The sequence below is a fragment of the Oncorhynchus masou genome, chromosome 31, assembly GCF_036934945.1.
Source record: "Oncorhynchus masou masou isolate Uvic2021 chromosome 31, UVic_Omas_1.1, whole genome shotgun sequence".
NCBI classification, from domain to species: domain Eukaryota; kingdom Metazoa; phylum Chordata; class Actinopteri; order Salmoniformes; family Salmonidae; genus Oncorhynchus; species Oncorhynchus masou.
The window spans coordinates 21,054,427-21,073,153 of record NC_088242.1 but is presented as its reverse complement, the minus strand read 5'-3'; the positions used below and the strand labels follow the sequence as shown (position 1 = coordinate 21,073,153).

Genomic DNA, 18,727 nt, shown 5'->3' with positions numbered 1-18,727 from the left:
GTTGAACCAACGAACCCATAGGCTTGGTTTTCTTCCCGTCCAGGCTTTTGGGAGGGAGGGTGGAAAATGAGCCTGTCATAGCGGATGTAAGCAATGTCCCAACTCGTTCACCCAAGGTGGATGAAAATACCTTCACATTAAAGCTGACAGTCTACACTTTAACCTCATAGTCATTGTATCTTTTCCAAACCAAAGTGCTGGAGTACAGAGCCAAAACAACAAAACGTGTCACGGTCCCAATAGTTTTGGAGCTCACTGTATCTAAAGAAATATGTGAAAGTAAATATCTGAGCCAAGCACAATACGGTTCAGATGTGGTTTGAATGGTTAAATAAATGAATAAATTGCACAGAAGTTCATGACACAATGCATTCAATCCATTTAAACAGACAATTAATTGACAATGTCAACATAAGACCCAGCAGTATAATTACAGACAGCATGATGTTACATTTTTGACCTGGAGACAAGACACAGGCAAATCACTCAGGGTTATATCTGAGTCATCACTGTGAATTAGTGTGAATGAATGCTTCCATTCTGTGGGCGTTTAACTACAGATTAATATGTAGAAGAATACACACACATCTTTACTCAATTGAAAAGTATATTTCCTGTTACATCTATGAACATCCACTCTGTGCAACACTATGAGTCCAGGTCCACTACTCATAAATTAAATAAGGTTATATTGATATATTATTATTATTATACACTCCCCTCCATACATATTTGGACAGTGAAGATATATTTTTATAATTATATATGGGGAGAACAAGTATTTGATACACTGCCGATTTTGCAGGTTTTCCCACTTACAAAGCATGTAGAGGGCTGTAATTTTTATCATAGGTACACTTCAACCGTGAGAAAAAAGTCCAGAAAATCACATTGTATGATTTTTAAGTAATTAATTTGCATTTTATTGCATGACATTAAGTATTTGATCACCTACCAACCAGTAAGAATTCCAGCTCTCACAGACCTGTTAGTTTTTCTTTAAGAAGCCCTCCTGTTCTCCACTCATTACCTGTATTAACTGCACCTGTTTGAACTTGTTACCTGTATAAAAGACACCTGTCCACACACTCAATCAAACAGACTCCAACCTCTCCACAATGGCCAAGACCAGAGAGCTGTGTAAGGACATCAAGGATAAAATTGTAGACCTGCACAAGGCTGGAATGGGCTACAGGACAATAGGCAAGCAGCTTGGTGAGAAGGCAACAACTGTTGGCGCAATTATTAGAAAATGGAAGAAGGTCAAGATGACGGTCAATCACCCTCGGTCTGTGGCTCCATGCAAGATCTCACCTTGTGGGGCAACAATGATCATGAGGAAGGTGAGGGATCAGCCCAGAACTACACAGCAGGACCTGGTCAATGACCTGAAGAGAGCTGGGACCACAGTCTCAAAGAAAACCATTAGTAACACACTACGTTGTCATGGATTAAAGCACAGGCAAGGTCCCCCTGCTCAAGCCAGTGCATGTCCAGGCCCGTCTGAAGTTTGCCAATGACCATCTGGATGATCCAGAGGAGGAATGGGAGAAGGTCATGTGGTCTGATGAGACAAAAATAGAGCCTTTTGATCTAAACTCCACTCGCTGTGTTTCGAGGAAGAAGAAGGATGAGTACAACCCCAAGAACACCATCCCAACCGTGAAGCATGAAGGTGGAAACATCATTCTTTGGGGATGCTTTTCTGCAAAGGGGCAGGACGACTGCACCGTATTGAGGGGAGGGTGGATGGGGCCATGTATCGCGAGTTCTTGGCCAACAACCTCCTTCCCTCAGTAAGAGCATTGAAGATGGGTCGTGGCTGGGTCTTCCAGCATGACAATGACCTGAAACACACAGCCAGGGCAACTAAGGAGTCGCTCCGTAAGAAGCATCTCAAGGTCCTGGAGTGGCCTAGCCAGTCTCCAGACCTGAACCCAATAGAAAATCTTTGGAGGGAGCTGAAAGTATGTGTTGCCCAGCAACAGCCTCGAAACCTGAAGGATCTGGAGAAGGTCTGTATGGAGGAGTGGGCCAAAATCCCTGCTGCAGTGTGTGCAAACCTGGTCAAGAACTACAGGAAACGTATGATCTCTGCAATTGCAAACAAAGGTTTCTGTAACAAATATTAAGTTCTGTTTTTCTGATGTATCAAATACTTATGTCATGCAATAAAATGCAAATAAATTACTTAAAAATCATACAATGTGATTTTCTGGATTTTTGTTTTAGATTCCATCACTCACAGTTGAAGTGTACCTATGATAAAATTACAGACCTCTACATGCTTTGTAAGTAGGAAACCTGCAAAATCGGCAGTGTATCATATACTTGTTCTCACCACTGTGTGTATATATATACAGTGCCTTGCGAAAGTATTCGGCCCCCTTGAACTTTGCGACCTTTTGCCACATTTCAAGCTTCAAACATAAAGATATAAAACTGTACTTTTGTGAAGAATCAAGAAATAGTGGGACACAATCATGAAGTGGAACGACATTTATTGGATATTTCAAACTTTTTTAACAAATCAAAAATCGAAAAATTGGGCGTGCAAAATTATTCAGCCCCCTTAAGTTAATACTTTGTAGCGCCACCTTTTGCTGCGATTACAGCTGTAAGTCGCTTGGGGTATGTCTCTATCAGTTTTGCACATCGAGAGACTGAAATTTTTTCCCATTCCTCCTTGCAAAACAGCTCGAGCTCAGTGAGGTTGGATGGAGAGCATTTGTGAACAGCAGTTTTCAGTTCTTTCCACAGATTCTCAATTGGATTCAGGTCTGGACTTTGACTTGGTCATTCTAACACCTGGATATGTTTATTTTTGAACCATTCCATTGTAGATTTTGCTTTATGTTTTGGATCATTGTCTTGTTGGAAGACAAATCTCCGTCCCAGTCTCAGGTCTTTTGCAGACTCCATCAGGTTGTCTTCCAGAATGGTCCTGTATTTGGCTCCATCCATCTTCCCATCAATTTTAACCATCTTCCCTGTCCCTGCTGAAGAAAACCAGGCCCAAACCATGATGCTGCCACCACCATGTTTGACAGTGGGGATGGTGAGTTCAGGGTGATGAGCTGTGTTGCTTTTACGCCAAACATAACGTTTCGCATTGTTGCCAAAAAGTTCAATTTTAGTTTCATTCTTCCACATGTTTGGTGGGTCTCCCAGGTGGCTTGTGGCAAACTTTAAACAACACTTTTTATGGATATCTTTAAGAAATGGCTTTCTTCTTGCCACTCTTCCATAATGGCCAGATTTGTGCAATATACGACTGATTGTTGTCCTATGGACAGAGTCTCCCACCTCAGCTGTAGATCTCTGTAGTTCATCCAGAGTGATCATGGGCCTCTTGGCTGCATCTCTGATCAGTCTTCTCCTTGTATGAGCTGAAAGTTTAGAGGGACGGCCAGGTCTTGGTAGATTTGCAGTGGTCTGATACTCCTTCCATTTCAATATTATCGCTTGCACAGTGCTCCTTGGGATGTTTAAAGCTTGGGAAATCTTTTTGTATCCAAATCCAGCTTTAAACTTCTTCACAACAGTATCTCGGACCTGCCTGGTGTGTTCCTTGTTCTTCATGATGCTCTCTGCGCTTTTAACGGACCTCTGAGACTATCACAGTGCAGGTGCATTTATACGGAGACTTGATTACACACAGGTGGATTGTATTTATCATCATTAGTCATTTAGGTCAACATTGGATCATTCAGAGATCCTCACTGAACTTCTGGAGAGAGTTTGCTGCACTGAAAGTAAAGGGGCTGAATAATTTTGCACGCCCAATTTTTCAGTTTTTGATTTGTTAAAAAAGTTTGAAATATCCAATAAATGTCGTTCCACTTCATGATTGTGTCCCACTAGTTGTTGATTCTTCACAAAAAAATACAGTTTTATATCTTTATGTTTGAAGCCTGAAATGTGGCAAAAGGTCGTAAAGTTCAAGGGGGCCCGAATACTTTCGCAAGGCACTGTATATATATATATATATATATATATATATATATATGTGGCTCTATACAGTACTCCATTTTAGATTTGATAGATGTCATATTAGGCAACAGTACAGAATGTCATCATTTATTTATGGGTATTTTATGTTTTTTTTTGTATTTGGATTTTATTCTGGATCCCCATTAGCTGCCACAAGGCACAAGCTACTTTTCCTTGGGTCTATAAACAATTAAATACACTAAAACAATACATAACACAACACATTATTACACTACTATATTGCTACTCTACCATAACATATCTACAATACAAAATCAATAATACAGCAAAATAACTTTTTTTGTGTGTGTAGATTGCATGTGTTAGCATGTGTTTGCAAAGCTGTGTGTGTGTGCATGTCTCTTCACAGTCTACGCTGTTCCATAACGTGTAGTTGTATCTTTTTTTAAATTCGATTTTACTGTTTGACTGAGTTACTTGATGTGGAATAGAGCTCAATCTAGTCATCATTTAGAAATGAAAGCACTTTATGTATCTAGTCCCACACTTTAAAGAACTTGTAAGTATTTGGACAAATTCAATTAGTGTATTAAAGTAGTCAAGTTTAGTCCCACATTCCTTGCACACAATGACTACAGGCTTGTAGAGTCACACAAGCTTGATATAGTCATTGTGTATAAGGAATATGGCACCAAATACAAAAAAATGTGTCCAAATACTTATGACTTCTTCAACTGGGGCGGACAAATAGATACATAAAGTACTTTCATTTCTAAACTGTATTAAAATACCCTTAAAAAAGCTGACATCCTGTACTGTCATGTGAAACGTAGATCTCAAATCCAAAATACTGGAGTATAGAGCCACATTTTGAATTTTAGAATCACTGTCCAAATACATATGGGGGTGATGTATTTGCATTTCATTAATTGATATAGTACATTTGGAAAGTATTCAGACCCATTGACTTTTTCCACATTTGGTGACATTACAGCCTTATTCTAAAATGTTTTAAATAGTTTTTCCCCCCTCATTAATCTACACACAATAACCCATAATGACAAAGATAAAACTGTTTAGGATTTTTGCAAAACAAATATTTAAAAATTAACTGAAATATGACATTAACATAAATGTTCAGACCCTTTACTCAGTACTGTGTTGAAGCACCTTTGGCTGTGATTACAGCCTTGGGTTTTCTTTGGTAAACGCTACAGGCTTGGCACACCTGTATTTGGGGAGTTTCTCCCATTCCTTTCTGCAGATCCTCTCAAGCTCTGTTAGGTTGGAGGGGAGCATAGCAGCACAGCTATTTTCAGTTCCCTCCAGAGATGTCCAGGCTCTGGCTGGGCCACCCAAGCACATTCAGAGACTTGTCCCGAAGCCACTCCTGCGTTGTCTTGGCTATGTGCTTAGGGTTGTTGTCCTGTTGGAAGGTGTTTGAGGTCCTGAGCATGTTTTAATCAATGATCTCTCTGAAATTTGCTCAAGCATGACTAGTCTCCCAGTCCCTGCCACTGAAAAACATCCCCACAGCATGATGCTGGCACTACCATGCTTCATCATAGGGATGGTGCCAGGTTTCCTCCAGACATGACGCTAGGCTTTGGCTTCGGGACAAGTAATTTGTAAATAAGAATTTGTTCTTATCTGACTTGCCTCGTTAAATAAAGGTTAAATAAAAAATATAAATAAAAATGCGCCAACAGCCCAAGTGCTGAAAAAAAAGGTGTTTGCGAGGAATGTCCAGAATATTTGTGTCTCATTCGTTAAACCGGTGAAGACAGTTGTGACTGGATTGATGATGGATCTAATATCCCTAGCAAATTGATGTTGCTCATCTGTGGTAGTCTGCTTGATTTACAGCAGGGAGTCGTTAGATTTAACAGAGGAAGCATCAAGGTAATGAGTTCATGTCTTCGTATGTTTTGAGCAGAGCCCCACCTGTTTTGCATGTTATTTTGACATTAATGTGTCACATATCAGTTTGTAAACAATGTAAAAAAACAGAGTTAATAAAGCTGCAGTCAAACATGGTTTATCTTTTGCCTTCTTGAGTAAGGCAGCTCCAAAATACAGGCATTTCAGCCAAGTTCAGTGCTTTCTGTGGTGGTGGGGTAGCCGGTGGAAAATACGGAGTGTAGGGGTTGGTAATATTCTCTTGTTGCGCCGTGATTGGCTCAGTGTTCTGTCACTCATGGGGAGACTACGTCACTGCAAAATCTACAGGTAGAGTTTGAAAATTCTTTGGGTGCTGTCAGAGAGTTAGTACATTACAAGTGCCCATCCAAGAAGGCTCAAGGTCATTGTCCACAGATAAAATGACGTCAAATCACGTTATATCTACCATAGCTTTGATTGGACTGATCATGTCAACATCATACTTTCAAAATCTTAGCTAGCAATCTAGACAAGCAGTCATCATGAATCACATTAACAATATACTGGCAAATCCTTTTCAATAATATGAAGAGAAATTATAGATAAAAAAGTATCGGTGCTCATCGGCCATTGGACATAAACTTTACACAAGTTGGAAATCGCAAATTCAACAATGAGTGGTTTGGAAGGAATCAGTGGCTAACGGCAAGCATTGCAAAGCAAATCACTAGCCTGCTATTCAGTGGAGTGTGTGTGTGGTCTAAGTCTGGGTTTAAGGGTCTCTTATCTAAGCTTAAAAGGATAAACATTCAACAATAATCATGCTGTAAATCCAGCATAACTTCTGCCGCGTTCAATACAACTGGAAACTCCGAACTGGGAAATCGCAGACTTCAGTGAGTTCAAGACAACTGGGAACTCTGGGGGGAAAAAACGAGCTCCGACTGGTAAAATGTGTTTTGAACGGTCATCCAACTCGGAAACTCTGCCTCTTTCTATAGCTCCAACCTGAAGATAACTGACGTTATGATCAACCTTGTTATTTTGCCCGAGTTCCCAGTTGTCTTGAATACACCATAAATCCAGAGAACACCAGACCAAAGTTTGATGACAAAATGTGCCTACAAGGAGGACTGCCGCGCCACCTTCCTGTTCAAGTGAGCACAGCACAACAAAGTGAGTCCAAAAATGTATTGTAAATTGCTGTATGAATGACGTAATATGCCAGGGAGATATGTATACTGTAGCTGAGAAAGTAATACTAAGTTTATGTAGTGTAGTAAGCTGTTAGTAGCCCATGTGCCTTACCCTAATAATTTGGTCCCTTTCCACCTTATAATTTAGCCTACGGTTCTGACTTGGTGTACAGGGAAAAAACTGTAAGACCAGCCCATGTTCCGAATTCTGTCGCTGTATATTTCAAAAGTGCTGAACAAATAGTTATATTGACTACATCTGTCTTAGATCGCTCATTAATGTCTTAATCTAAATAACGGATTGTCTCATCCGCTCGTCATCCACTCATGCCATAGTTTGTTAATCTCAATTGTCAGTAGAAACCACATACAATGGTCTCCAAAATTACTGGCAATGCACAAACAATTCTTAAACAAATATAAACAATATAATTATAGAGATAAATACAAAATACCAACATGTGAGAAATACCGTACTTTATTAATATTTCAATGGAACCAACCAAAATAATTTATTGATTTAATTAAAAATCATTGTCATCCAAATCAAGGTTTCACAATTAATGGCACTCTTTAAATATTATTGGAAATAACATCTACCAAAATTAAACCACAAATTAAATTCCACTTATTTAAGTTTAGCTAAGTCTTAAGGAACTATATTGAGCCATTACATCACTTCCTGTTTCACTAGGGTATAGAAATGAGGTAACACACATGCAATATCCCGCTGTCATCCAACACCAAGAAGAAAACAAAAGAACTAGCAGTTCAAAAGAGACAGATGGTCAAAGACTTTCATAAATCTGATAATGGCTACAAGAAGATCCACAAACGATTGAATATACCACTGAGCACTGTCAGGGCAATTATTAGAAAATTCAAAAGATATGGAACAGTTGAAAACCTCACGGGTAGAGGAGGCAAATGCATTTTGCCCCCCAGGATAGGGAGAAGGATGGTGAGAGAAGCAACAAAATCCCCAAGAATCACTGTGAAAGAATTGCAGGCCTTTGTGGCGTCTTGGGGTCACCAGGTTTCAAAAAGCACCATCAGACGCCACCTCCACATCCACAGGCTTTTTCGAAGGGTTGCCAGAAGAAAGCCCTTTCTGACCCCAAGACACAGACACAAGCGCTTGGAGTTTGCCAAACATCATTTAAATTATGACTGGAAGAAGGTGCTCTGGTCAGATGAGACCAAATTGAACGTTTTGGTCAGATACAGCATCGGCATGTTTGGCGTCGAAACAGAGATGCATACAAGGAGAAGCACCTCATACCCACGGTGAAATATGGAGGGGGGTCAGTGATGTTTTGGGGCTGTTTTAATTCCAGAGGTCCAGGGGCACTGGTTAAGATTGATGGCATAATGAATTCTACCAAGTATCAGGCAATTTTGGCTGACAATCTGGTTGCCTCTAACAGAATGCTGGGACTTGGCCGTAGGTGGTCTTTCCAAAAAGACAATGACCTGAAACATACCTCAAGATCCACACAGAAATGGTTCTGTGACAACAAAATCAATGTTCTGCCATGGCCATCTCAGTCGCCAGACCTCAATCCAATCAAAAACCTGTGGGCTGAGTGGAAGAGGGCAGTTGATAAGCGCAAACCCAAGAATGTGAAGGATCTTGAAAGGATCTGCATAGAGGAATGGTCCAAAATCTCTCCAAATGTGTTCCTTAACCTTGTCAAACATTACAGGAAAAGACCAGGCTGTTATCCTTGCCAGAGGTGGTTGCACTAAGTACTAAATGAGGAGTGCCAATAAATATGAAACCTTGATTTTGATTAAATTTATTTTGTATTAAATAACTGGTGTCACTGAGGGCTCCACTGGTGTCCCCCAGGGCTCTGTTCTAGGCCCTCTCCTATTCTCGCTATACACCAAGTCACTTGGCTCTGTCATAACCTCACATGGTCTCTCCTATCATTGCTATGCAGACGACACACAATTAATCTTCTCCTTTCCCCCTTCTGACGACCAGGTGGCGAATCGCATCTCTGCATGTCTGGCAGACATATCAGTGTGGATGACGGATCACCACCTCAAGCTGAACCTCGGCAAGACGGAGCTGCTCTTCCTCCCGGGGAAGGACTGCCCGTTCCATGATCTCGCCATCACGGTTGACAACTCCATTGTGTCCTCCTCCCAGAGCGCTAAGAACCTTGGCGTGATCCTGGACAACACCCTGTCGTTCTCAACCAACATCATGGCGGTGGCCCGTTCCTGTAGGTTCATGCTCTACAACATCCGCAGAGTACGACCCTGCCTCACACAGGAAGCGGCGCAGGTCCTAATCCAGGCACTTGTCATCTCCCGTCTGGATTACTGCAACTCGCTGTTGGCTGGGCTCCCTGCCTGCGCCATTAAACCCCTACAACTCATCCAGAACGCCGCAGCCCGTCTGGTGTTCAACCTTCCCAAGTTCTCTCATGTCACCCCGCTCCTCCGCTCTCTCCACTGGCTTCCAGTTGAAGCTCGCATCCGCTACAAGACCATGGTGCTTGCCTACGGAGCTGTGAGGGGAACGGCACCGCAGTACCTCCAGGCTCTGATCAGGCCCTACACCCAAGCAAGGGCACTGCGTTCATCCACCTCTGGCCTGCTCGCCCCCCTACCACTGAGGAAGTACAGTTCCCGCTCAGCCCAGTCAAAACTGTTCGCTGCTCTGGCCCCCCAATGGTGGAACAAACTCCCTCACGACGCCAGGACAGCGGAGTCAATCACCACCTTCCGGAGACACCTGAAACCCCACCTCTTCAAGGAATACCTAGGATAGGATAAGTAATCCTTCTCACCCCCCCCCTTAATGATTTAGATGCACTATTGTAAAGTGGCTGTTCCACTGGATGTCAGAAGGTGTATTCACCAATTTGTAAGTCGCTCTGGACAAGAGCGTCTGCTAAATGACTTAAATGTAATATGTATAATTGAATGATTTTGGTTGGTTCCATTGAAACATTAATAAAGTACAGTATTTCTCACATGTTGGTATTTTGAGTTTATCTCTATAATTATATTGTTTATATTTTTAAAGTATTGTTTGTGCATTGCCAGTCAGGGGTGCCAGTAATTTTGGAGCCCACTGTATGTTTAAGTAAGTCAGCCATGTTTTTTAAAGGCAGTAAATGAGGTTGAATTAACTGTTTCGCTCCCAGACAAGGCTCCGCTGATAGCCAGGTGTAGCAGTAGTAAGGATTTACTCCATGGTGCTGGTAAGAAATCTTTGCTGTTGGGACAGCTTTATGTAGGCCCTAACAGTTTGTGGGCACCGTTTGTCACCATATAGCACAATTAATGTATTGTTGAGTGTTGTGGCTTTGGTGGCATGCATAAAGAAAATGTGGGGGAGTTTGCCTCACCAAGATTTACATGCTAAAATCACCACTGTTCTGGATATAATGACATAGCCTAGTGGGCTTCTTCATAATATGATCTGGTAATAAAACATGATAAATACATTTCGGTTTCCATGTTACACTGCAAAGGGGTTTGTAGTAGCCAAATTTAATTTGATGTTCAGAAATTCAAGTACTGGAATAGGCCTGCCTTGAAATTCAGACATTTCCTCAATTTGGTACATGAAAAGTCCTTGTAATTATTCTAGCCGATGTCTAAGTTCTCCTGCTCCCTTATAATTATCCGTAATTTCATTTTTGATCCGTTTTTGTGAGATGTGGCCACTCGATTGTTTCCCACCACTTCAATTGACTTGTCCTGTTGCGCCAATCTGTTGTGGTCAAACCACGTGCGGTCATAAGAGCTTCTCTTACATGGTTTCTGACAGTTCTGAAAGTTTGTATAGTCCTATGTTGTTGTAAGTGGAGTTACAGGCCAATTTGCATTTTCCTCTAAGTACACATGTGGAACTGCATAAAAATATTTTTTTTGTTTATTTTTAAATATCACATCCACAATGTCACACATTGGCCCCACTATTTATAGGAAGACTCATACAGTATGTATAACACGAGCTAAATAAATTCTATGCTTGCTTCGAGGCAAGCAACACTGAAGCATGTGTAAGAGTATCAGCTGTTCTGGACGACTGTATCACGCTCTCCGTAGCAGATGTCAGTAAGACCTTTAAACAGGTCAACATTTACAAGGCTACAGGGCCAAACGGATTACCAGGATGTGCCGACCAACTGGCAAGGGTCTTTACTGACATTTTCAACCTGTCCTTGGTTGAGTCTGTAATACCAACATGTTTCAAGCAGACCACCATAGTCCCTGTGCCAAAGAACACTAAGGTAGGGTGCCTAAATGACTACCCGACCTGTAGCACTCACGTCTGTAGCCATGAAGTGCTTTGAAAGGCTGGTCATGGCTCACATCAACACCATTATCCCAGAATCCCTAGACCCACTCCAATTTGCATACCGCCCCAAAAGATCCACAGATGATGCAATCTCTATTGCACTCCACACTGCCCTTTCCCACCTGGACAAAAGGAACACCTATGTGAGAATGCTATTAATTGACAACAGCTCAGCGTTTAACACCATAGTGCCCTCAAAGCTCATCACTAAGCTAAGGACCCTGCGACGAAACAACTCCCTCTGCAACTGGATCCTGGACTTCCTGGTGGTAAGGGTAGGTAACAACATCTGATCTTCAACACAGTCACCTCCTGTACTCCCTGTTCACTCATGACTGCATGGCCTGGCACAACTCCATCACTCCACCTACCACAACAGTGGTAGGCATGATCACCGACAACAAAGAGACAGCCTATAGGGGAAGTCGTCAAAGACCTGGCCGTGTGGTGCCAGGTTAACAACCTCTCCCTCAACATGATCAAGACAGAGATGATGATTGTGGACAACAAGAAAAGGAGGACAGAGCATGCCCCCATTCTCATCGATGGAGCTGTAGTGAAGCAGGTTGAGAGCTGCAAGTTCCTTGGTGACCACATCACCAAACGTTCATGGTCCAAACAAACCAAGACAGTTGTGAAGAGGGCACGACAAAGCCTATTCCCCCTCAGGAGACTGAAAAGATTTGGCATGGGTCCTCAGATCCTCAAAATGTTCTACAGCTGCACCATCGAGAGCATCCTGACTGGTTGCATCACTGCCTGGTATGAAAACTGCTCGGCCTCCGACCGCAAGGCACTACAGAGAGTAGTGCGTACGGCCCAGTACATCACTGGGGCCAAGCATCCTGCCATTCAGGACCTCTATACCAGGCGGTGTCAGAGGAAGGTCCGAAGCCACCCTAGTCATAGACTGTTCTCTCTGCTAACCCACGGCAACCTGTGCCGGAGGCTACAAGTCTAGGTCCAAAAATCTTTTTAACGGCTTCTACCACCAAGCCATAAGACTCCTGAACAGCTAATCAAATGGCTACCAAGACTATTTGCATTGTCCCCCCCACACCTTTACGCTGCTGCCACTATGTTTATTATCTATGAATTGCCACTTTAACACTACCTAGAGTACATATTAACTCAATTACCTCGAATAACCAGTACCCACTGTATATAACCTCGCTACTGTTATTTTACTGCTGCTCTTTTATTTTTTTACTTCTTAAAACTGCTTTGTTGGTTAAGGGCTTGTAAGTAAGCATTTCACTAAGGTTTACACCTGTTGTATTCGGCGCATGTGACAAATACAATTTTATTTTATTTATTGAAGAATAGTTTATAGTGATATCGCATGATCTTGCTCCCACTATTTACTTTGCTTTATTGTATACATCTTTCCAAGCTTGGGAAAATGGAAAACATTAACAATAATCAAATCTGGCCATGGGAGCCCAGTGGGAGACAAAATTCTGCAGCCTCCCAATGTCCTCAGCCCTGACACAGCAGAAATAGCATCGCCACATCCATGATTCAAACTGTGGGGACAGCCGGTGAGGACTTACCCCGGCTAGGTGATGTTCCTGCCAATTAATTAATTGACTGACTGACTGACTCTCTCTCTCTCTCTCACACACACCCACACACACCCACACCCACACCCACAAACACACACACACACACACACACACACACACACACACACACACACACACACACACACACACACACACACACACACACACACACACACACACACACACACACACACACACACTTCACAGGAGACTTCCCCAGCAGTGTGGGCACGATGACGTAATCTCTCGCTCGCTCTCTATTCAACGTTGAATCATCATGTCCTCTCTTCCGCTCACATAATGAAATGTCTTTCTACTTCTGTCATAGGCACAAGTAGTCAAAGACTGACTCTCTCTCTCTCTCTCACACACACCCACACACACCCACACCCACACCCACAAACACACACACACACACACACACACACACACACACACACACACACACACACACACACACACACACACACACACACACACACACACACACACACACACACACACACACACACACACACACACACACACACACACACACACACTTCACAGGAGACTTCCCCAGCAGTGTGGGCACGATGACGTAATCTCTCGCTCGCTCTCTATTCAACGTTGAATCATCATGTCCTCTCTTCCGCTCACATAATGAAATGTCTTTCTACTTCTGTCATAGGCACAAGTAGTCAAAGTCATGGTTCTGTGTGGGCATTTGAATGATAAGGCTTATTGTGTGTGGGTAGACAAGATAATGGGGTGCATCTTTTCAATCAGAACCAAGGCCAACATAACCATTACAGGCCCAGTTCAGTGGACAATATCTGAAATGGAATAACCAAGAATAAACAGGGTGAATTTTCTACATTGTGACCACGGCCTACATAGAGAAACTAAGACAAATTGTCTCCCAAATAGGCCTACACAATACTGAAGCCAAACCACTGGCATCTTGTGTGTAACTAGGACTGTATAAATCTGGGCCATGTACCTCCATATGTTCCCCTCAAACTGAGAGCACAGTAAACAGGGAGTATTAAAAAAAAATGTATACATTTTGTTTTTGCTCAATCTTAGTGGGTGGGTTTGTGTGTTTGTGTCCACTCATGCCTACATCTCTGGAGGAAATGGTTGTACAAATTCAACTGGGTCTGGTCCACAGAATTACTGACTCCACCCCCAGATACCTACCTATCTAATTATTATATTAGAGATGTTCACCTGTCTAATACCAGTGCCAGACTCTGATATTGTTTCAAACTCCTTCCTGTATACCCGCTCAGTAGAGGGGAACACAGCCACAACTCAAAGCAATAAAGCATTCTTTTAAAAAGAATATGGCTGGCTGATGACTGAACCATAGGCTCATGGGAGCTCAGTAGCGAGTCTGACTTTTGTAGGACCACTTTTGTCTGTGATTATATAATTATTCAACCATGCCCTTTAAGACACCTGCCAAAAGGAACACAATGGAAGTAACTTATGGACTTTTTTAATGCATGTCCTGTCTGTATATGTACTTTTTCAAATTGCAAATAAACTCAAATAATCCCAAACTCCTCATGCCAGGCAAGATAAATAATGTGCACCTCAAGTATTGACATATTCCACCCAGGTCTGCACTCATTACTATCCAGTACTGGGAATTAATTTAATCAAAATCATTGAGTAAATGTTTAGATAACTGTTGAAGTGATTGACAACAAGCTCTTATAAGGGTGCAATATACAGAACATTCTAAAATGATCATTCTCAATGCTCACTGGCATTTGTAAGGACAAGATGGCGGTCGGGCAAGTAGACAATTCTTTGAAGACAAATAACACGAGACCACAACCAGTTCTTTTCAATGTTTATTTTCAATGCAAATTCTTAAGGCAAATATAAAATGGGTGGAGGAAAAAGGAAAACTGATGCATTGTTTTGTCAACATTGCTTCCATTTCATGCATCTCAAACATGAATTCTAATCAACATGATGGATAGCCAAACAGTAAAACTACATTGTCTAATTCCTGCCAGTTGAACTCCTTAGACTAAGCATCGTCAGGTTTGTCCGAAGGTGGGCCACAGGGCTGCAGCATCTTCTCCATGAGATTGAAACGCACGCGGGCTTTGCTCTCGTTCTCAGCAACAGAGAAGTAATTCAGTAGGTCAAAGTGACCCATATATGAACAGTACGAGTCCCGATGTTGGTTCACCAACCATTCCCACTTGCTGGTGTCCGCATGGCCTGTTCCAATGTATTTAGATTGAAGATGCTCCAACTGGCTGTGAATGTTGTAGCGGTCTGTCATCTTCAGGCAAATGTCTACACAAGGAAGGAAAATAGTGTCAGTGCATGTAGCTATTAGTTGGCCAATGTTACCTGGCAATTGCTGGTGTCCTGACCTTTTAGCAATAGCTTGCTGATTAGTTCGGGAAATATTTGTAATGTGCATTGTATAGCCAGAATGTTGAATAAACTGTCATTTGAACATACTCCGCTGGTTGTCAATCTGGCATTATGTCTTTGGAAATGTAACAAAATATTCACCGGAAAGTATTATTAAACTTTTACTGCCATTGATTTATATCACCTGACATGCAAGAAGAAAAAAAAAACATGTAAACCCCTGCATGAGCTCTACTAGTACGCATACATTACATGCATTTCGCCTACATTGTGGGTTAGAGTAGAGTACCGGTTCCTCCTGAGTTGGCTCACGTCAAGCTCGGACCCAGGACCTCTGCCTTGCTAGCATAAGTGACCGCCCTCCTGAATCGTCATATTAGTCGCGGCACGCGAAAAACTATCGGACGATGCAACTGGGGACACTTTATGGGTTTCACACATCCCCATGTGCTAAATGCACATGTGATCAACAAACCGTCAGAGCCACGCACAGACACACGTTTTGAAGTCGATGAAATAACTTTCCTGTGGATATTGTCTGAAATTTCCAATGACATAATAATGACAACCAACAACCAGGCATGATAGTTAACGAATATTTCAATGGAAGAGGCAAACCTAATCACCAAGCTATTGCTATTAGCTAGGCCACGAAGCCGGCAAACCTGGCAATAGGTTTACAGACCAAAGCAGGATTAATGAGGCTGAACAACTAGAAATAACTAACGTTAACTATTAATTTTCTGGTACATTACGAAATATCAACTTATGTGTTTTTGGTTGTTTAGTCAATGAGAATGCCCATTTCAAGATTAGTTAACGTTATATTCCAAAAGTATAAACGTTATTTCTGAACATTTAGGAAAGTTAGTTAGCTTGTTAAGTCATTGAGACTGCTTTGGCATTAACATTAGGCTGGACAATAGAACGAGACAAAATTTACCCAAGGCTGAAAAACGGCAAAAGAACGTTGGCTAACGTGGAACACTAGCGCGAGTCCATAGCAGATGAATGGTAACGACCTATCACAGAGCCTGTTTTGACTGGAGTGATGCTTAGAATTTCATTTCGCCTAAATGGTACAAATGTATCCCTTTTTATTTTACCACTACAATATATTCGTCGGACGAAACAGAGGGGGGAAACTCGAAAGTAGGGAAAAAATTATTTACATAATTATAAAGAGGAGATTCTCGAGATTAAAATGGCGTCTGATTTAAACAATCCAAATATACACATTGCGAGATAGTTGGAGAATTAGACAGACATGCCGAGTTCATCGAGTCATTTCGTTGTTTACATTTTAACTATAAACAACGTGAGCCGTCTCATTGTTAACAATAGCGAGTCAGGCATTGTGGAATAAGAACACTAAACTGGGAATAGAACGTTCGGAAGGCGAGTTGGTGCTCAATGTAACTAATAGAGGATGAAAATGCCATAAAATAAGGCCTGCTTTTTCGTGATTACTTCAAAACGACGGCAAACAGATGGGAAATATGGTCATATTATAAAACTGGGCCCCACGGCGGATGCAATGAAATCGTTATCAGAAAAAAGCTTTGTTAAAAATGTAAATGTCCAGCCTAGTAACATACCCCTAGAAATCCTGGTTGTTTACTAGATACTAGTAGTGCTAGCAAGCTAAGCCTAGAACCAATAGGATCACATTGCCACATGATTTCACGTTGTGCCGTTTAAACACGGGCGACTTTTTAATCACACCGATTAGTGAGTAACAAGTAGTTAACTCTAACAAGTTTTAAAATATTATTTGAAATTAAAATGAGGCCTATTGTTTAAACTCCGGCGAGTGAAGCTAGCTAATGTTAGCTAAGCATTATTCCAAGTTAGCAATCGTTTTCGAAAATAAGCAAATATCTTTAGCTTCTGTATTCAGTTTGATTAGAATCTGCTATAAGGTTTCTTACTCAGAACCAAGACCTTTGTTCAAATGTGTACGACGACGTTGATTATTTCAGGTCGGAGTCATTCGCCGAGGAAACGGAAAGGTATCGGAACGTCCTGTACGTGTAACATAGAATAATGTCTGGTGGGAAACAAAGCCAGCCCCATAGAGTTCATCTATTCGTATGTAATTCATGACCACCATTTAGTTGTACTAACGTGATCATTATTGTTTCGATGCACGCATTAATTTGTTCAATTGAACATTGATTGAAATCAATCCAATTGCGTGTATTGCATAACAATGATACATATTGTAATGGTGTAAAAATGATACAGTTGTAATATAGAATGTAATATAATATCTAATCACATACAAGCCTAGATATTACAAAAACGAATTTTAAAACGTCCTTGTGAATGTGAACCAATATCTTATTTCATTGAACAGGGAGTATCCATAAGTAGTATTGATTTGTGCTGGTCTGTATTTAATCCTAATTCATATTTCATCAAGTGCAAAGTTCTCCCTTTTCTAGTCCATCTAATTGTCCACTGTCCGTAAAATGTCTCTGATACCTAACTGTTTACAAGCCAATAGAGGAAGGTCAATTGGGCGCTAATCTACTGTAAACTGTGGGAACCTAATGCGAAAATGGTATGCTGCCATAGCCATCTATATGTAATGAATATTGATGCAAAAAGCTCCAACGTTGATATTTATGATGATAACTCATCTGACAGAGGGAACTGTTTCTTCAATAGTTATCACAGTAACATAAGGTTTACCTTTCAGACAGCCGGTGTGATTCAATTATATATATTTTTTTATGGGGATGGAGGGGGGGGGGGGTGGTAGATCAGCTTTAATATTGCAGATAGATTGCAGCTTCCATCAATGTAATTGTCTGCATCATTTGCAATCATCCATATATATTTTAAAATATATGTTTTCCTTTATTATTTTCCCCTAACCCTACCATCCCTCCCCTAATTGCAGTAAACTAATGGAGAACAACACTTATGCTTCTACTTCCAGCTTACACACATACTATATACAATTTACGGACACAGTATATTTTACAATATTTATATTTTGTTTGTTTTTAGTCACATCCTTCAGCTCCACTCAACCCCTCTCCATCTGTCTCTGAACCCCTTCCAGTTTTGATGTATATTTCCCATATATTTTTTAAACTGTGCTGTGATGTTTCACAAAAGTTCTGAACCTTTCTATTCTCATAGATTCTACATATTGTAAATAAAAAACAAACATGTTTGCTAAGAGTATAATTATATTATTGATCGATTGACTATGACGTTTTAAATCACCCAGCAGTGCTATTTGCAAAGCGGGACATAACTGGGCAGGGGGTCTGGGGGTCATCACGTTTTTGTGGGCATCTAAAGCAGATTTCCTGCATTTCTACACAATCTAATATAACTCTAATATGACAGCCCTTCTAGCCGTCTGTATTTAGAACAACAAAAGGAAGCAAAAATGCCCACAG

The 18,727-nt window shown here is 41.3% G+C and overlaps 1 protein-coding gene across 1 annotated transcript; it reads right to left on the bottom strand.

Annotated features, from left to right (window-relative positions):
- Positions 1-14,754: 14,754 nt before the first annotated feature.
- On the bottom strand, positions 14,755-17,350 carry sf3b5 (splicing factor 3b, subunit 5). Its single transcript, XM_064950321.1, has 2 exons — positions 17,240-17,350; positions 14,755-15,224 (listed from the first exon to the last, which is right to left on the bottom strand). Exon 2 carries the CDS (start codon positions 15,208-15,210, stop codon positions 14,950-14,952), a length of 261 nt encoding a protein of 86 aa, XP_064806393.1. The 5' UTR covers positions 15,211-15,224; positions 17,240-17,350; the 3' UTR covers positions 14,755-14,949.
- Positions 17,351-18,727: the final 1,377 nt, after the last annotated feature.

Bases quoted from the DNA above. Each gene is read 5' to 3' on its own strand.
- sf3b5 (XM_064950321.1), bottom strand. From the start codon at position 15,210: ATGACAGACCGCTACAACATTCACAGCCAGTTGGAGCATCTTCAATCT.